At 47.9% G+C, this 20,947-nt stretch overlaps 1 protein-coding gene across 3 annotated transcripts in view; it reads right to left on the reverse strand.

Moving 5' to 3' along the window:
• vaspb (vasodilator stimulated phosphoprotein b) overlaps window positions 1-20,947 on the reverse strand; it is a 70,639-nt gene that overhangs the window by 27,586 nt on the left and 22,106 nt on the right. Inside the window, exon 1 of one of the 3 annotated variants that reach the window (XM_067974861.1) lies at window positions 9,862-9,997. The exons of 1 other annotated variant lie outside the window; for it this stretch is intronic. In XM_067974861.1, the coding sequence (XP_067830962.1) occupies window positions 9,862-9,974 (113 nt within the window). In that variant the 5' untranslated portion in view covers window positions 9,975-9,997. Of the gene's footprint in view, window positions 1-9,861; window positions 9,998-20,947 lie in introns of those variants that run through there. One more of the 3 variants, XM_067974860.1, reaches the window with a different exon arrangement.

Raw genomic sequence — 20,947 nt, forward strand, 5'->3', positions numbered from 1 at the left:
TGCCAGGAGCAGCACCAGGTGTACCTAAAAATGAGGTGCCAACCTGGTGAAGCTACAACTCAGGACTACATGCATGCTAAACAGCGGAAGCAACATGCTATAGACAGAGCTAAGCGATTCCACAACCAACGGATCAGATCAAAGCTCTGCAGTCCTGCCACATCCAGTCGTGAATGGTGGTGGACAATTAAACAACTAACGGGAGGAGGAGGCTCTGCAAACATCCCCATTCTCAATGATGGCGGAGTCCAGCACGTGAGTGCAAAAGACAAGGCTGAAGCGTTTGCAACCATCTTCAGCCAAAAGTGCCGAGTGGATAATCCATCTCAGCCTCCTCCCGATATCCCCACCATCACGGAAGCCAGTCTTCGGCCAATTCGATTCACTCCATGTGATATCAAGAAACGGCTGAGTGCACTGGATACAGCAAAGGCTATGGGCCCCGACAACATCCCAGCTGTAGTGCTGAAGACTTGTGCTCCAGAACTAGCTGCGCCTCTAGCCAAGCTGTTCCAGTACAGCTACAACACTGGCATCCACCCGACAATGTGGAAAATTGCCCAGGTATGTCCTGTCCACAAAAAGCAGGACAAATCCAATCCGGCTAATTACCGTCCCATCAGTCTACTCTCAATCATCAGCAAAGTGATGGAAGGTGTCGTCGACAGTGCTATCAAGCGGCACTTACTCACCAATAACCTGCTCACCGATGCTCAGTTTGGGTTCCGCCAGGACCACTCGGCTCCAGACCTCATTACAGCCTTGGTCCAAACATGGACAAAAGAGCTGAATTCCAGAGGTGAGGTGAGAGTGACTGCCCTTGACATCAAGGCAGCATTTGACCGAGTGTGGCACCAAGGAGCCCTAGTAAAATTGAAGTCAATAGGAATCAGGGGGAAAACTCTCCAGTGGCTGGAGTCATACCGAGCACAAAGGAAGATGGTAGTGGTTGTTGGAGGCCAATCATCTCAGCCCCAGGGCATTGCTGCAGGAGCTCCTCAGGGCAGTGTCCTAGGCCCAACCATCTTCAGCTGCTTCATCAATGACCTTCCCTCCATCATAAGGTCAGAAATGGGGATGTTTGCTGATGACTGCACAGTGTTCAGTTCCATTCGCAACCCCTCAGATAATGACACAGTCCGAGCCTGCATGCAGCAAGACCTGGACAACATCCAGACTTGGGCTCATAAGTGGCAAGTAACATTCGCGCCAGATAAGTGCCAGGCAATGACCATCTCCAACAAGAGAGAGTCTAACCACCTCCCCTTGACATTCAACGGCATTACCATCGCCGAATCCCCCACCATCAACATCCTGGGGGTCACCATTGACCAGAAACTTAACTGGACCAGCCATATAAATACCGTGGCTACGAGAGCAGGTCAGAGGCTGGGTATTCTGCGGCGAGTGACTCACCTCCTGACTCCCCAAAGCCTTTCCACCATCTACAAGGCACAAGTCAGGAGTGTGATTGAATACTCTCCACTTGCCTGGATGAGTGCAGCTCCAACAACACTCAAGAAGCTCGACACCATCCAAGATAAAGCAGCCCGCTTGATTGGCACCCCATCCACCACCCTAAACATTCACTCCCTTCACCACCGGCGCACTGTGGCTGCAGTGTGCACCATCCACAGGATGCACTGCAGCAACTCGCCAAGGCTTCTTCGACAGCACCTCCCAAACCCGCGACCTCTACCATCTAGAAGGACAAGGGCAGCAGGCGCATGGGAACAACACCACCTGCACGTTCCCCTCCAAGTCACACACCATCCCGACTTGGAAATATATCGCCGTTCCTTCATTGTCGCTGGGTCAAAATCCTGGAACTCCCTCCCTAACAGCACTGTGGGAGAACAGTCACCACACGGACTGCAGCGGTTCAAGAAGGCGGCTCACCACCACCTTCTCGAGGGCAATTAGGGATGGGCAATAAATGCCGGCCTTGCCAGCGATGCCCACATCCCGTGAACGAATAAAAAAAAACTCTCCCTGCTTTTCCCCCATAGCCCTGCAAATTTCTCCCCTTCAAGTATTTATTCAAATCCCCTTTTGAAAGTTACTATTGAAACTGCTTCCACCGCCCTTTCAGGCAGCGCATTCCAGATCATCACAACTCGCTGCGTAAAATGCTGACTGAATGGGTCTTGTCCTCTCTGGATCTGTGTGTGTTTCCCCACCCCCTCCACATAGCATATGAGCACGCACACCAGCAATGCACAGGCCGGGCAAAGGCTTGTCTTTGCATTCACCCCATGGGCAATTTTCGCAGAGTTTGCAAGTCTCTTGCAGATTCTGTTTGAGCTGCACAGCATTCAGAGTATTAAAGCTTGAAGTGACCAGTCACCAAATCACTCAAACACTTGGCACTTCCTGAATAGACAGCATGTTCCAGCATGCCTGGCATTGAGGCTTTGCCTCTCGTGAGAGTGTGTGCAGGGCTCTGATCAATCCACAATATGCACACACACACACTCAATTCACACGAATGTCAGGTAAGGATCAGATTGGCCATGCTGCCCCACTGTGGGCTAGTCTGGTGGCACTCACCATCAAGGTTCATGATAGATGATGGCCCACTGGGTGAGATACAAGTACCACCTCAGCAACTCCTTCAGGAGACGGAGGGTTGAAATTGGCAAAGGGAAAAATAACTTGTCCTGTGCGGTTTGGGCCTCCTTTCCGGCTACAGTGACGCCTCACTCGGCCCAGGGAGACACCTCACTAGAGTCAGAATCTCAGGGACGACGACAAGCTCCAAAGCACGTACAGGGGCTCACTGTAACATACATATGGAGGTTAGGGATGAATGGAACACTTTCCATTTCAGTCACCCAGAGTTATCAGCAAACGCTCCCAGGTCAGATACACTGGAAGGGTTTGACTGCTGAGTAAAGTTCCCTCTACACTGTCCCATCAAACACTCCCAGGGCAGGTACAGCACGGGTTACATACAGAGTAAAGCTCCCTCTACACTGTCCCATCAAACACTCCCAGGGCAGGTACAGCACGGGTTAGATACAGAGTAAAGCTCCCTCTACACTGTCCCATCAAACACTCCCAGGGCAGGTACAGCACGGGTTACATACAGAGTAAAGCTCCCTCTACACTGTCCCATCAAACACTCCCAGGGCAGGTACAGCACGGGTTAGATACAGAGTAAAGTTCCCTCTACACTGTCCCATCAAACACTCCCAGGGCAGGTACAGCACGGGTTAGATACAGAGTAAAGCTCCCTCTACACTGTCCCATCAAACACTCCCAGGGCAGGTACAGCACGGGTTACATACAGAGTAAAGCTCCCTCTACACTGTCCCATCAAACACTCCCAGGGCAGGTACAGCACGGGTTAGATACAGAGTAAAGTTCCCTCTATACTGTCCCAACTATTTGCCTCAGCCTCAGTCCAGAAGAGCACTTCTGCACTGACATTTTCTCATTTACCCTGTGGCCTTATTGAGATTGCCAGTGAGTGGCAGCTTTGTACTACAGACCCATTTGTACTCAGCTACAGACCAGGAGACTGCCCAAACACATTGCACGTAGGACCCTTACAACCAGAGGAGACCTTCATTCCATCAGTCTGGACTGGAATGGAACATAGATTCCAAAGATGACAGACAGTGCATGAAACTACAGTGCATGAAACTACAGTGTCATCCAGTCCCCACTTACTTTAAAAAAAAATTGACCTTTAATGCTTTTCTGGCTCAGTGAATAAGTGTTCAGGTTCCTGGCCCTACTTGTCACGATAGTTTCAGCTTCAATGTTCTCAGTCATCACCCTGTGTGTCACCAGAGTTCTGGAGCAAATCAATTATTAATCTAAAGAGTGCTGAAAGTTTCCTGTAGTGGAGCAAGTCAGCCAGGAAATACAAGACATCTTCAACATGCTTCTGTGGGTCTGTTAGTAAATCCCAGGTCTGTCAAGACTTTGGGTGCAGCGGAGATCTGAATAGAGCCTTGCTCACTGTGGAGAACGCGAAGACTGCGAGTTGCCAACAGGTTAATAATCCAAAAAGGAGGGCGTGAACTGAGCACAGGGGAGTTGGCCAGGAGATCGGACTTAAATGGACAAATTGGCAAGGAGTGAGAATGGGCACGCACAATGGCTGCCAGCGAGGACGCAGAAGCCCATGAAACGATCAGCAAGAAGCAAAGCCAAAACTGCCTGCCAGAGTTGAATTAGGATTAACTCTTAACAAGCTCGGACTTCACTAAATGGACCAAATTTGTTTCCCGCCCTTTCCGAAATGGTGCTAACTCATATTGAAGAATAGTTTCACCGCACTCCTTCAGCGCCTGGACTCCCCCCTCCCCACCTTCAAAAACGAGTGTCAGCAAGCTATTCAACCAGTCTGGTAACACGTCGAATTTAAAATTTTCTCTCATTTTCAAATCCTTCCAGAGCCTCTCCCCTCCTTCTCTCTGGAACCTCCTCTAGCCCTACAACCCTCCGAGATCTCTGCGCTCCTCCAATTCTGGCCTCTCGCGCAGCCCCGATTTTCATCGGCCCACTGTTGGCGGCCGTGCCTTCAGCTGTCTAGGCCCTAAGCTTGAATTCCCTCCCTGAACCTCTCCGTCTCTCTCTCTCCTTTAAGACGATAACAACCTGCATTTATATAGCGCCTTTAACGTAGTAAAATGTCCCAAGGAAACATAAGGAGATATTAGGACAGGTGACTAAAAGTTTGGTCAAAGAGATAGGTCTTAGGAGCGTCTTAAAAAGGAGACGTGGAGAGGTTTAGGGAGGGAATTCCAGAACTTAGGGAGCCAATGTAGGTCAGCGAGCACAGGGGGTGATGGGTGAACGGGACTTGGTGCGAGTTAGGATACGGGCAGCAGAGTTTTGGATGAGCTCAAATTTATGGAGGGTGGAAGATGGGAGGCCGGCCTGGAGAGCATTGGAATAGCCGAGCCTGGAGGTTACAAAGGCATGGATGAGGGTTTCAGCAGATGAGCTGAGGCACCTTAAAACCTACCTCTTTGACCAAGCTTTTGGTCACCTGTCCTAATATCTCCTTATGTGACTCTGTCAATTTTTGTTTGATTACGCTCCTGTGAAGCGCCTTGGGACGTTTTACTACATTAAAGACACTACATAAATGCAAGTAGTTGTTGTTCTTATCACAGAGCCTTGTGGGCCACATGTAAAGGTTTAAGTCTCTGAACCCATTAGTTCCCAAATTCTCAAGTTGTTGATGCCATCAGATCTCGGTATTCTGATTTATGATTTATCCAGAAAATGAGGCAACAGCACTGATAACAGCTCTGTCCAAACCTCCAGGACCATGAAATTCAAAACAGGACAAACCAGCAAATAAGATATGGAAGCGCAAATAGAATACAGTTTCCTGAACTTTTTGGGACCGTCTAGTTGGAAATTATACTGGCAGGTGGGTCAGTAACCAGAGGTCACAGATTTAAGATAATTGGCAAAAGATCCAGAGGGGAGGAGAAGTTTTTAAAAAAAAAAATAAGCACGGCGAGTTGTTCTGATCTGGAATGCGATGCCTGAAAGGGCGAAGGAAGCAGATTCAATAATAACTTTCAAAAAGGAACTGGATTATATACTCGAAAAGGATAAATCTGCAGGGCTATGGGGAAAGAGCAGGGGAGTGGGACTAATGGGACAGCTCTTTCAAAGAGCCAGCACAGGCACAATGGGCCGAATGGCCTCCTTCTATGCTGTAAGATTCTATTGTGGACACCCTTGTATTAAGGAGATAAGGGAGAAGGGGATAAAAATCAATGAGGGAACAGAAGAGATTGAAAGGAATGAGTAAGGGGAGAGAGAATCACCATTCAGTATTTGTGACTTTCCTTTTAATAACAGATGAAACAGACCTGCTAACCGGTAATGAAACTACAATTATATCCCCAGTGCAGGATGTTCCCACAGGCAATATCAACACTTCCCCATTCAACCACCATCACCCCCTGCTCAAGTTGTATTCAGCCTGGCAACCACAGGCAGAGTTACAAGAAAGGGGCCTCTTACAAATTCGATGCTGCAGGTAGCACAGCATAAGTGGCTTTAATTAGAGGAGTGCAGCCAGCAGCAAACCTCCCACTCTCCCTACATTAGCTGCACTCCTCCCAGGAAATTACCCAACCCACCTGGAACTGACGGCAACACAGACCTGGGCCTACAAATCTGTAGCCTGTTTAAGCCTGCCAGTTACTCAGCACAGCGAGGTCCACTCCCACACACAGCCTAATCCGTGCCCACAGTAACCCCAGTTCACCAAGCACCGTCAAACTTCTGCATAGGAAATTAGTAAACTTCAGTGCAGTACTGAGTAAGTTCTGCACATGTCGGAGGTGCCGTCTTTCGAATGAGACGTTAAACCAAGGACCCGTCTGCCCTCTCAGGTGGACGTAAAAGATCCCACGGCCACTATTTCGAAGAGCAGGGGAATTCTCCCCGGTGTCCTGGCCAATATTTATCCCTCAACCAACACCACTAAAACAGATAATCTGATTATTATCACACATTGCTGTTTGTGGGATCTTGCTGTGCGCAAATTGGCTGCCATGTTGCCTACATTACAACAGTGACTGCACTTCAAAAGTACCTTAATTGATTGTAAAGCGCTTTGGGAAGTTCTGAGGTTGTTATAAATGCAAGTCTTTCTTTTTAGGAAGGACGCATTCCAGGTGACAGCCTAACCTGTGAACACGCATCACGGGGAGAAACTACCCGATGGCACCTGGGAGAGTGTACCACAGGCAGGACAAGCAGGGGTGGGGTATAGATGTTGTGGGTTGAAATATGGCGCTGAGGGGCAGCTGCCGTAACAATTTGCATTTATATAGCATCTTTAAAGTAGTAAAATGTGCCAAGGCATTTCACAGGAGCGTTATCAGACAAAAATTGACACCGAGCCCGACAACCCTCCAGGATCTCTGTTCTCCTCCAATTCTGGCCTCTTGCCCATCCCTGATTTCCATCGCTCCACCATTGGCGGCCGTGCCTTCAGCTGCCTGGGCCCTAAGCTCTGGAAATCCCTCCCCAAACCCCTCTCTCCTCCTTTCAGATGCTTCATAAAACCTACCTCCTGCCCCAATATCTCCTTTTGTGGCTCGGTGGGTCAAATTTTGTCTGATAATCGCTCTTGTGAAGCGCCCTGGGACGTTTTAAGACATTAAAGGCACTGTAGGAATGCAAGTGGTTGTTGTGTACACAGCAAAGTTACTAAAGCTGTATTGTTGGCCATACAGGAGGGAGGGAGGGGGACGGACCCTAGAACCTGAGCTGCAGCCAGGAAATTTAAAAGTCAGTTTAAATCATTGGTGGCTAATGTTTTGGTTGCTTGCTGGAAGAGCCGGGCACCCCCACCTCTATATATGGTTCCTTTTTCCTCCACCGAGCACTGACATTATGACGCTTGCTGGCAGAAGACCCAAACAAAAGGACAGACAGAACAGGTTAGTGTTCAGTTTCCTCACTGAGGCGATCACTTGACTTAAAAAACCCATGTTCCGAGCTGCTCGGACTTGCTCTGGCTATGCCTGGAAGGTTTACATTTTTTTCCAGCGACGCTTAGCCTTTTCTGGTTGACAGGCAAGACACGCAGGAGTACTTGTTACAACAGAAAGAGGGGAGATAACAGCAGGGAGGGAGGGAGGGAACGGAACAAACACAGCCAGCACGGAGCTACAAGAGCACCCCTACACAGCGCACACTCTGCCTAATGCGTTGCAGCCTCGTTTACAGCGCGGGAGCAACAGTGTGCTGCAGTTGTACAGAGCCTTGGTCAGACTCCATCTGGAGTACTGCTTTCAGTTCTGGGCACCGCACCTCAGGAAGGATATACTGGCCTTGGAGGAAGTGCAGCGCAGATTCACCAGAATGATACCGGAGAGTTAAATTAGGAGGACAGGTTGCATAAAGTTCCCTCGAGTAAGAAGATTGACGGGGTGATCTGATCGAGGTGTTTAAAATATTAATTGTAAACAATTTTACAACACCAAGTTATAGTCCAACAAATTTATTTTTAATTCCACAAGCTTTCGGAGGCTTCCTCCTTCGTCAGGTGAACGGTAACTCCAGTCCATCACCGGCATCTCCACATCATTTAAAATATTAAAAAAGGATTCGATAGGGTAGATGCAGAGAAACTATTTCCTCCAGTGATGAGGGGACATAATCTCAAAATTAGAGCAAAATCGGGAAGCACTGATCCACACAAAGGGGAGTGGAAATCTGGAACTCTCTCCCCCCAAAAAGCTGTTGAGGCTGGGGGTCAATTGAAAATTTCAAAACTGAGATTGGTAGATTTTTGTTTAAGACAAGGATATTAAGGGTTACGGAACCAAGGCAGGTAGATGGAATTAAGATAATCAGCCATGATCGAATTGAATGGAACAGGATCGAGGGGCTGAACGGCCTCCTCCTGTTCCTATGTCCAGCCTCAATGAAGGAGGCTAAAATGCCTGAATCTTCACCGATAGGCGGAACATCTCTTACAATCACTTCAAAAGCAGTCAGCATTTCAGGAACAGATTATTCGGGCTGTGTTTTCTGCTGAACCTCAGCTCTGTATTTGGAATACTGTGTCCAGTTTTGGTCTCCTCACATGGTGGGTGATATTGAGGCTTTGGAAAGGATGCAGAACAGGGCCACTGGACTAATTCCCAGCCTAAAGCATCTTAGTTATCAAGATCGGCTAAAAGAGGCAGGACCGTACACTTTACAGAAGCGTAGACCTAGGGGTGATCTGATTGAGGTTTATACAATGAAGGGAATAGATGGTGTTCCAGTTGACAGTTTGTTCCAAATAAATAGGTGAGAGGGGACCAGGAGTCACAATTTTAAGTTGTGCACGGCCAGATCTGGGTTAGATGTCAGGAGGCGGTTCTTTTCCCGGGGAATCGTGGGCCTCTGGAACAGGCTGCCGGCTCGTGCAGCGGACCCCGATTCACTGAAATCCTTCGAGCGAGAGCCGGACCCGTTTCTGGCTGGGGCGGAGATCACCTCGTACGAGAGGACGGTAATGTACAGAACTCAGGGCCAGGGTGATCTCCCGGAATAGTACCGATCGCCAAAGGGGTCGGAGAGGAATTTCCCAAATTTACCCCCCCCCCCCCCCACATTGGCTGGGGTTTTTAAATCCGTTTTTTCGCCTCTCCCAGGAGATCATGTGAATGGGGGTGGGGTGGGGAGTGTGAGACGCAAGGTATCACAATTGTGTGGGGCAGGCTGGATGGACCAGAGGATTGTTTCCTGAATGTCATTGTTATTAGCACAAACTGCCATGTACAGAACAGGAAGCTTAAAAGCCTTGAATCACATAGCTGGTAAATGAGTTACAGTGAATAACAAGTCACCACTATGGGAAAGACTGCTGAATCAGTCTAGACATCAGCTGGTTGGAAGAAAAGTGCATTTCATTTGGTGGAATACACAGACCAGAAGGATCTCCGAGCTGAGTTCATGGAATCATACAGCACAGGAGGCCATTCGGCCCATTGTGCCTATGTCGGCTCTTTGAAAGAGCTATCAAATTAGTCCCACTCCCTGCTCTTTCCCCCGCAGCCCTGCATTAAAAAAAAATTCTCATCTTCCCCTGGTTGTTTTTGCCAATTATCTTAAATCTGGGTCCTCTGGATTCCAATCGTCTTGCTAGTGGAAACAGTTTCTCCTTTATTTACTCCGTCAAAACACCTCGGAATTTTAAACACCTATTAAATCTCCCTCTAACCATCTCTGCTCTAAGGAGAACAATCCCAGCTTCTCCAGTCTCTCCACAGAACTGAAGTCTCTCATCCCCTGGTTAGTTGATCCTAGCCGACCCAGCTTCATTACAATTGGCCTCCGGATCCATGGGCCCTGTGATCCGGAGAGGATCAGGCTCACCTGTGATGCCCTCCACAGCCGAATAGCTGACACTCCGGGCTCGCACGTAAAGAATGACCACTTTTGGAGGCACAGGACAGCGGCTGTGAAGCTGTATCCCAAAGAGTTACCATCTCCAGAGCAAACGAGGAAAAAAAAACTTTAAAAAAAAACTACTGCCGAGCCCAAGATTTGGGGAACGGGTTGAGATAAAACTCTGAATAGCAACTCACCAGAGTTAAGGGACTCGAGATACAGGAAGTGGGCAATAGAAATAGCAACGGTCAAAGTGCAAGTGTCACCTGGGCTCATGATGAAGAGACAAACTTTAACCCCTAACCACAAACACAAAACAGGAAAACAGACAGACAGAGTCAGAGACTTTTCTCCTCTTAACCCTTCACATACCCACCCTGACACTGCACTGGAGACATCTGTGAACCTTTTACAAATGCATCCAGATTCTTTACTTCCTTCTAACGATAGCCTGCTTTCCCAACCTCATCTGCAGGTCCAAAGAGAGCTCTGCGATTGTAATTAACTAAAATTACTTCTCCAAAATTATAAAAAGGGAATAGCACAACATCCAAGAGGGAAGTAAGCAGCATTAATCCGATCTTGACATTTAAGTAACGATGACTAAAGCTGTCCCTATGGCTCGGGGTGAAGTCTCAGCCATATACTGGAACTAGAGAGAAGAAAAAAAGTGTAAATTTCCACCTAGTTAGTTCTGAACTGCCAGATTGGACTGTCCCTTTAAGAGAAGCTCATGTGCAGATGATTAACTCTGGTTAGCAGGCCCTCTGTTCTGCACAGTAACAGTCACATGGCTGACGAGGCAATTCAGACACACACACGCAATCTAGACAGGAAGAGAACGGTTACCAAAATGTTGACAGATCCATGCGAGTAACGTTTATCTCACACTTGTATCTTTATTTTCTACAGAACTCAAGAATTCACACACAGACCTAGCCAATCATTTGCATAACGATCAGGAGATCGAGCCAGCCAAGCATGTCCTCAGCTGGAGGCCCATGCTGCTTCCTCCAATGCTGAGCATGTTTATCTCTTCATCCTCCCCTTGTGAAGGCATCGATTCTTGTTGGGGTACAGTCTTTCTGGTGCCAGGATTGTCCTCCGCTACCTCACCCAACTGGCCAGTCTACGTATTCGAGGGTGACCGAGCTATTCAACCACAGGTGGCATCCTGCCCTCACCCAACATCCATGCAGCAAGCTCAGTGGGGGGAGGGGTGTCACCGACTATCAACTGCGTACTGAATTTCACCGAGTCTAATCCCTCCATATCCCAAGGGCACTGAGGCCAAGTGGGCCAGCCCTTACTACCGCCTTGACCAACAATTGCTAACTCAGCACAGAGCAGATATCGAATGTGGAATCTGCCCAGAGAGGGGCCATAAGGCTGATCCCCAGCGTCAGAGGGCCAGGTTATAAAGGAAAGGTTAGCAAAAACTCAAGATGCTTCAGGATTGAAAGGATGCAAATGAGAGGTGTAAGATCCCGAGCACGATTTCCAGTTAAAAAAGACTTGCATTTATATAGCGCCTTTAGGACGTCCCAAAGCGCTTTACAGCCAATGAAGTACTTTTGAAGTATCGTCACTGTTGCACTGTAGGAAATGCAGCAACCAATTTTCACACAGCAAGATCCCACAAACAGCAGTGAGATAAATGATCAGATAATTTTTTGTGTGTGTGATGTTAGTTAAAGGATAACTATTGGCCAGGTCACCGGGAAGAATTCTCCTGCTCTTCTTCGAAATAGTGCCATGGGATCTTTTATGTTCACTTGATTAAGGCAGACGGTGCCTCAGTTTAACATTTGATCCGAAAGACGGCACCTCCAACAGTGCAGCACTCCCTCAGTACTGGCACTGGGAGTGTCAGCCTAGATTATGTGTTCAAGTCTCTGGAATGGGCCCTGAACTTCTGACTCAGAGGAGAGAGCGCGACTCACTGAGCCACGGCTGACACCCTTACCTAGTCTGGCCTACACCAACCAGAGGCCTACACTCCCTGGTTAATTTTTAATGCAGTTAGCAGCTGCTCAGGGCAACGTTGCCAGCATTGGCAGAGAACAAACACTGGGGATGAGAATCATAGAAAATTTACAGCACAGAAGGAGGCCATTTGGCCCATTGTGTCTGCACCGGCCGAAAATGAGCCACCCAGCCTAATCCCACTTTCCAGCACTTGGTCCATAGCCCTGTAGGTTACGGCACTGCAAGTGCACATCCAGGTACTTTTTAAAATGAGTTGAGGGTTTCTGCCTCTACCATTCTTTCTGGCAGTGAGTTCCAGACCCCCACCACCCTCTGGGTGAAAAAATTTCTCCGTGGGTCCTCTAATCCTTCCACCAATCACTTTAAATTTATGCCCCCTGGTTATTGATCTTTCTACTAAGGGAAATAGATCCTTCCTATCCACTCGATCTAGGCCCCTCAATTAAATCTCCCCTCAGCCTCCTCTGTTCCAAAGAGAACAACCCCAGCCTATCCAATCTTTCCTCATAGCTAAAATTCTCCAGTCCTGACAACATCCTCTTAAATCTCCTCTGTACCCCCTCTAGTGCAATTACATCCTTCCTGTAATGTGATGACCAGAACTGTACGCAGTACTCAAGCTGTGACCTAACCAGTGTTTCATACAGTTCCAGCATAACCTCCTTGCTCTTATATTCTATGCCTCAGCTAATAAAGGAAAGTATCCCGTATGCCTTCTTAACCACCTTATCTACCTGTCCTGCTACCTTCAGGGATCTGTGGACATGCACTCCAAGGTCCCTCACTTCCTCTACACCTCCCAGTATCCTCCCATTTATTGTGTATTCCCTTGCCTTGTTCGCCCTCCCCAAATGCATTTCCCCTCACTTCTCTGGATTGAATTCCATTTGCCACTTTTCTGCCCACCTGACCAGTCCGTTGATATCTTCCTGCAGTCCACAGCTTTCCTCCTCACTATCAACCACACGGCCAATTTTTGTATCATCTGCAAACTTCTTAAATGTAGGGGGCATGATTAAGTTCAATCATCTCAAAAAGCAAGGGACCAAGTACTGAGCCCTGCGGAACCCCATTGGAAGCAGCCTTCTAGTCACAAAAACACCCGTCGACCATTACCCTTCGCTTCCTGCCACTGAGCCAATTTTGGATCCAAATTGCCACTCTCCTTTGGATCCTATAGGCTTGTACTTTGACTAGTCTGCCATGTGGGACCTTGTCAAAAGCCTTGCTAAAATCCATGTGGACTACATCAAATGCACTACCCTCCTCAAAAAATTCAATCAAATCAGACACGACCATCCCTTAACAAATCCATGCTGACTGTCCTTGGTTACTCTGTGCCGAAGTGACGGTTCATCCTGTCCCTCAGAATTGATTCCAATAATTTGCCCACCACCGAGGTTGGACTGACTATTTATTTGGTCTATCCCCCGCTCCCTTTTTAAACAATGGTACAACGTTAGCAGTCCTCCAATCCTCCGGCACCACGCCTGTAGCCAGGGAGGATCGGAAAATGATGGTCAGAGCCTCCGCTATTTCCTCCCTTGCTTCTTTTAACAGCCCGAGATACATTTCATCCGGCCCTGGTGATTTATTTGCTCTCAAAGATGCTAAACCCCTTAATACTTCCTCTCACTAAATTTATCCCATCCAATATTTCACACTCCTCAATTACAATGTCTGCATCGTCCCTCTCTTTTGTGACGAGACTTGCAAAATATTCATTTAGAAGCATACCCATATCTTCCGCCTCCACACGTAGGTTTCCTTTTTAGTCACTAATAGGCCCTTCTTAGTTATCCTCGTGCTCTTAATGTATTCATAAAACATCTGCAAAAATTTGGCAGATGGAATATATGTGAAGTCATCCACTTTGGGAACAAAAATAAAGCAGCAAAATATTTGAATGGAGAAATATTACAAAATGCTGCGGTACAGAGGGATCTGGGTGTCCTTGTACATGAAACACAAAAAGTCAACACACAGGTGCAGCAGGTAATCCGGAAGGTAAATGGAATATTGGCCTTTATTTCTAGGGGGATGGAGTATAAAAGCAGGGAAGTCATGCTACAACTGTACAGGGTGCTGGTGAGACCACACCTGGAGCACTGCGTACAGTTCTGGTGCCCTTATTTAAGGAAGGACATACTTGCATTGGAGGCAGTTCAGAGAAGGTTCACTGGGTTGATTCCGGGTATGGAAGGGTTGTCTTATGAGGAAAGGTTGAACAGGTTGGGTCTATACTCATTGGAGTTTAGAAGAATGAGAGGAGATCTTGTTGAGACATACAAGATTCTAAGGGGACTCGATAGGGTAGATGCTGAGAGGATGTTACCCCTCATGTGGGAATCTAAAACTAGGGGGCACAGTCTCAGAATAAGGGGTCGCCCGTTTAAGACGGAAACGAGAAGGAATTTCTTCTCCCAGAGGGTCGTGAATCTTTGGAATTCTTTACCCCAAAAAGCTGTGGAGGCTGAGTCATTGACTCCCTTGCTGATCAAAAATTTGTCTAACTCAGCCTTGAATGTATTCAAAGGATATGGGGAAAGGGCGGGAAAATGGAGTTGAGGTAAAAATCAGATCAGCCATGATCTCATTAAATGGCGAAGCAGGCTCGAGGGGCCGAATGGCCTACTCCCACTCCTATCTCTTATGGTCTTATATATGTTTGGGTTTTCTTGATTTTACTTGCCAGCATTTTTTCATGCCCTCTCTTTGCTTTCCTAGTTTCCTTTTTAATTTCACCCCTGCACTTGTTATAATCCTCTAGGCTTTCTGTAGTATTGAGTTCTCAGTGTCTGACATAAGCTTTCCTTTTCTGCCTTATCTTACCCTGTATGCCCCTCGCCATCCAGGGGGCTCCAGATTTGGTAGCCCCACCCTTTCTCTTTGTGGGAACATGTTTACTCTGAACCCCTTGAATCTTCCCCTTGAATGCCTCTCACTGCTCGGACGAAGCTTCAAGTAGCTGTTTCCGGTCCACTTTTGCTAAATCACTTCTTAGCTTAGTAAAATTGGCCTTTCCCGAATTGAGAACTTTTACTCCTGTTCTATCTCTGTCCTTTTCCATAACTATGCTAAAACTAACTGAATTCTGATCACTACCGTCAAAATGCTCTCCCACTGATACTCCTTCCACCTGCCCAGCTTTATTTCCTAAAACTTTCCGGAACTGCCCCCTCTCTTGTTGGGCTTGCTACATCCTGGCTAAAAAAGTTCTCCTGAATGCAATTTAAGAATTTTGCACCCCCTATACCCTTCACACTATTTGTGTCCCAATTGATAGCATGGGATTTCAACTACCCTATTACTGCCCTACTGTTTTTGCACTTCAGAAATTTGCTCTTCTATTGCCCTCTGACTATTTGGGAATCTATAGTACATGCCCAGTAGTGTGACTGCCCCTTTTTTGTTCCTTAGCTCAACCCATATAGCCTCATTTGATGCTCCTTCCAACATAGCTTGGAAATATATTGCCGTTGGGTCAAAATCCTGGAACTCCCTCCCTAACAGCACCGTGGGAGAACCTTCATCACACGGACTGCAGCGGTTCAAGGCGGCGGCTCACCACCACCTTCTCAAGGGGCAACTAGGGATGGGCAATAAATGCTGGCCTTGCCAGCGACACCCACTTCCCATGAACAAATAAAATAAAATCAACCCTCCTCACTGCTGTAATTGTTTTTTCTAACCAAAATTGCCACCCCCACCTCTTTTTTTTAATCCCCTTCTCTATCTCGTCTGAAAACCCTGTAACCAGAAACATTGAGCTGCCATTCCTGCCCCTCTTTAAGCCATGTTTCTGTAATAGCCAAGATATCATACTGCCACGTGTCTATCTGTGCCCTCAGCTCATCTGCCTTATTCACTACACTCCTTGCATTGAAGTCTATATCTTTAAGCAATGCCAAACTCCCTTGCTGTTTATTTTCTAACCTTTGTTTCCTCTGCCTTCCTAAGTCACTTACAAATTTGCTGCCTTCTATCTTATATGGATATATGGCATGATGTGGGGGGGGCGGGGGGGCAGGAAAGTGAACAAAACTTTTTACAGCACGAGTCACAAGTAATGACTGAGGTGGGGCAGGGTTGAATAAATCTCGTTGCTACGTCAGCATTCTGTGCGAAACAAAACCTTCCCTGGTTTATCATCAGTGTATACACACATTATATTGAACCAGGGTTGAGGCATTTAAATAAATATTTGGTGGCATTTTTTTTGACGTAAAGAGTGAGGAATAAGAGAGAAAAGCGGGAAGAATACATCTAGATTAATAGATCTCCTGTGGCATTGCTCACAGAAAGTCAGTGCAGATGTCACATTGTGGGTGGAGGTATGGGGATCTGGAGCTCATGAAGCGCCACCTATTGGTAGAAGTATACAGCTGCAACGGCAACTGGCATCACAGTCTCATGACATCCAAACTTTTTTTTTTAAACAAAAAAAAAATCACTCGGGATGTGGGTGTTACTGGCAAGGCGGGCATTTATTGCCCATCCCTAGTTGCTTCTTGAGAAGGTGGTGGTGAGCCGCCTTCTTGAACCGCTGCAGTCCGTGTGGTGAAGGTGCTCGTTAGGTAGGAGATGTTCCAGGATTTTGACCCAGCGACGACAAAGGAACGGCCGATATATTTCCAAGTCGGGATAGTGCGTGACTTAGAGGGGAACTTGGAGGTGATGTTCCCATGTGCCTGCTGCTCTTGTCCTTCTAGGTAGTGGAGGTCGCGCGTTTTGGGAGTTGCGTTTGACACTAATATATTTAATGTATATATTTGGGGGGGATACTGGTTTTAAGAGGTTTGCATTGATTGGGACGAGCGAAGAGTGGGTGGGGGAGTGCGAGCAGGTCTGAGAGGGAAGCATTCGCTGGTGCTAACACTTTTCCCACCAATGCCTCCATTTAAATGGTTTCTTATTTTTGATCCACCAGACGATTTTTCTTGTTTGTGCCTCCAAATGGGAGGCGAATTCAGTCTGAAAGAAATGTGTTCTCACACGTTACACAACGAGATCCAATCCCGAGACTAAATCGTATCTCGCGTGCAGGGCTGCGAGATGCAGACAAGGGTTAAAGTCACGGTGTGGTCAGTGTTGATCTGCACTGCAAGCTTATCAAAGGATGTTTGTGGTAAAGCTGTGCACTGTGAAAGAAGGTCACACAGACCGAAGCCTCGCTTGTAGACCTGCAACTGATTTTACACTTTTCTTTTTTAAAAAAAGTCTCTCTTATCAGAGAGGCGTGATCACAGGAAACAGAAAATGTTCTGAAATACTGGTGTCAGCCATGCCTCATTGGGTAGCAGTCTCGTCTCAGAGTCAGATGGTTGTGGGTTCAAGTCCCACTCCACGGACCTGAGCACACAATCTAGGCTGAGACTCCCAGTGCAGTACCGAGGAACGAGACGCTGAACCGAGGCCCCACCTTCCCCCTCAGGCGGACGTAAAAGATCCCATGGTTCTATTTTGAAGAAGAGCAGGGGAGTTCTCCCCGGTGTCCTGGTCGATATTTATCCCTCAACCAACATCACTAAAAAAAACAGATTAGCTGGTCATTATCACGTTGCTGTTTGTGGGACCTTGCTGTGCGCAAATGTTTTTGTACCTCTAGACCCTCGTTCATGTCCTTAAAGGCTGCAGGGTGTTGAGAGCGGAGATAGAATGCTGTTGCTTCTCTTTTCTGATTCTCCAGCAAAAATCAGCAGGGGAAGATTAGGACCCAAGCTTCCCCCTGCTTGCGTGCAGCAACTGAAAGGGTCCCTACAAAGAGGCACTGGCCCTATTTTCTCTTCCTGTGGGGAGCAGCTCTCAGCGGTGCAACTGAACTCAGGAGTTCAACAACTTGCATTTATATAGCGCCAAAAGGGGCCCAGGACGCTTCACAGGAGCGATTATCAGACAAAATTTGACACCGAGCCACATAAGGAGATATTAGGTCAGGTGACCAAAAGCTTGGTCAAAGAGGTAGGTTTTAAGGAGCGTCTTAAAAAGGAGGAAAGTTAGCGAGGTGCAGGGAGGGAATTCCAGAACTTGGGGCCTAGACGGCTGAAGGCACAGCTGCCAATGGTGGGGCGAAAGAAAATCGGGGACGTGGGGAAAAATCACAGGCTTGGACCCATGTCTCATCACTCCGCAGGGCAGCAGTCGGTTGGGATTGAGGCCCTTAACAAAAAGGTCAAGGTGCGACGCTAAGGCAGACTAACAGACAAGCTTCTCGATCGTGACAGCAAGAGTGTGACTAACACAGAATGAACCCTCGATGTTACACATCGAGAAAGAACAGGTTCCCCTGGAAACCAGTTGGAGAAACTGAGGTTTCTTAAAGAGGCAGTAGGGAGTTTTCAGGCAGCTTCAGTTCCTGCAGAGATGCATTACATCGAATGAAGCACAAGACCGTGGTTTCTGGACCGCAAACATGGCGTCATCTGCCTCATCTCTAAAAACTGCCATTTATATAGCACCTTTAAACATAGCAAAGCATCCCAAGGTTCTTCACAGGAGCCTTGTCAGCTCTTGGTTGCTGTCCAGCAACACCTGCCTGAAAGTGGGTGGGTGCGGAAATGGAGAGCATTAGGTCGTCTGTGATGCCCTTCATGGTCAAATAGCTTGCTGTCACTTGTGCGAAGCTCATAAGTGAAGAATGCCACATAGCTGAGGAACCGAAAGGCTGGCAGTGACTGTGGAACGGCAGCCCAGGAAGAGTTAGTGCCTTCAGGGAAGAGAAAACTGGAACAGATATTAAGTATAGCGATTGGTTCCAGTGCATCCTCATGCCTCACTGTGCAGACAGCCAGCTCTCTCGCTCCTCCGTTACAGTCCTGTAACCACACAATGTGCAGCCACTTCCTCCAACGTTTCACTCAACTAACTTGACCTCTTCCCAAAAACGAGCAGTACATGACTCTGCGCTGCGGGTCACTAGAAAGAAGCCCAGAGTCTCTGGCCCCGTTCCACTCAAATCATGGTACCAGATCAGACCGGTGAAAGGCAAATTGAGGAAGTTGTTCTTCACACAGAGTGAGCAACGCCTGGAATGGATTTGCTGGTCAAGTAGTGAAGCCGGAAAGAAACAGGGAATCATTTGAGCAGCAGCACGGTGATTGGGGAGAGCTGTACGCACACTCTGAATGTGTGGATGAACTAGGGATGAGCTGAGTGGCCTTCCTCATGCTTATTTTTTTTTATTATTCGTTCATGGGATGTGGGCATCGCTGGCGAGGCCGGCATTTATTGCCCATCCCTAATTGCCCCTTGAGAAGGTGGTGACGAGCCGCCGCCTTGAACCGCTGCAGTCCGTGTGGTGAAGGTTCTCCCACAGTGCTGTTAGGAAGGGAGTTCCAGGATTTTGACCCAGCGACGATGAAGGAACGGCGATATATTTCCAAGTCGGGATGGTGTGAGACTTGGAGGGGAACGTGCAGGTGGTGTTGTTCCCATGTGTCTGCTGCTCTTGTCCTTCTGGGTGGTAAAGGTCACGGGTTTGAGAGGTGCTGTCGAAGAAGCCTTGGCGAGTTGCTGCAGTGCATCCTGTGGATGGTACACACTGCAGCCACTGTGCGTCGGTGGTGAAGGGAGTGAATGTTTAGAGTGGTGGATGGGGTGCCAATCAAGCGGGCTGCTTTGTCCTGGATGGTGTCGAGCTTCTTGAGTGTTGTTGGAGCTGCACTCATCCAGGCAAGTGGAGAGTATTCCAACGCACTCCTGACTTGTGCCTTGTAGATGGTGGAAAGGCTTTGGGGAGTCAGGAGGTGAGTCACTCGCTGCAGAATACCCAGCCTCTGACCTGCTCTTGTAGCCACAGTATTTATATGGCTGGTCCAGTTCAGTTTCTGGTCAATGGTGACCCCCAGAATGTTGATGGTGGGGGATTCGGCGATGGTAATGCTGTTGAATGTCAAGGGGAGGTGGTTAGACTCTCTCTTGTTGGGAATGGTCATTGCCTGGCACTTGTTTGGCGCGAATGTTACTTGCCACTTATGAGCCCAAGCCTGGATGTTGTCCAGATCTTGCTGCATGCAGGCTCAGACTGCTTCATTATCTGAGGGGTTGCGAATGGAACTGAACACTGTGCAAACATCAGCGAACATCCCCATTTCTGACCTTATGATGGAGGGAAGTTCATTGATGAAGCAGCTGAAGATGGTTGGGCCTAGGACACTGCCGAGGAACCCGCGACCTCTACCACCTAGAAGGACAAGAGCAGCAGGCACATGGGAACAACACCACCTGCACGTTCCCCTCCAAGTCACACACCATCCCGACTTGGAAATATATCGCCGTTCCTTCATCGTCCCTTCCTAACAGCACTGTGGGAGAACCTTCACCACACAGACTGCAGCGGTTCAAGAAGGCGGCTCACCACCACCTTCTCAAGGGCAATTAGGGATGGGCAATAAATGCCGGCCTCGCCAGCAACGCCCACATCCCATGAACGAATATAAAAAAAGTGTTTCCACTGGGCCTATTTAGCATATATCAGTACCAATACACTGGCGGGGGGGGGGGGGGGGGGGGGGGAAAAGTCACAATGAACCCAATACACTTCCAATTCTGATGAAAGGTCTTCGACCTGAAACATTAACTCTGTTTCTTTCTCCACAGATGCTGCCTGACCCGCTGAGCTTCTCCAGCATTTTCAGTTTTTATTTCAGATTTCCAGCATCCGCAGTATTTTTCTTTTGCCAATACACTACTTGACTGAGGCCCTTAAAATCATTCCCTCAAATTGCTCTCATCCTCTGCAACATACCTGCTACCACCAGCACTTCACTCTCTCTGGACCCATTCCAAGTTTGGAAGGACAGAATCTTTCATTGGACTGTTTTCCTCACACAGTTAAAATGCAAAATTTCAAACAGCCCATTCTATTTTACTGAAAACACTGCAAGCATGAGGTTATTGTGAAGGTTACGCACAGGAATCGGGAGACGCACAGGTTATTTAAAGGCAGGAGTGTCCTTTGGCAGCAGGAGCTCGATGGCGGAGGTCATGTGAATTTTGTGCTCACTGAAGCAAGAGATATCAGTACGTCCGGTGAAGTGTTTCCCTTAGCGGCTCAAGTGGGTAGAATGTTCGCCTCCGAGTC

Source organism: Heptranchias perlo, chromosome 41 (genome assembly GCF_035084215.1).
Source record: "Heptranchias perlo isolate sHepPer1 chromosome 41, sHepPer1.hap1, whole genome shotgun sequence".
NCBI lineage: Eukaryota > Metazoa > Chordata > Chondrichthyes > Hexanchiformes > Hexanchidae > Heptranchias > Heptranchias perlo.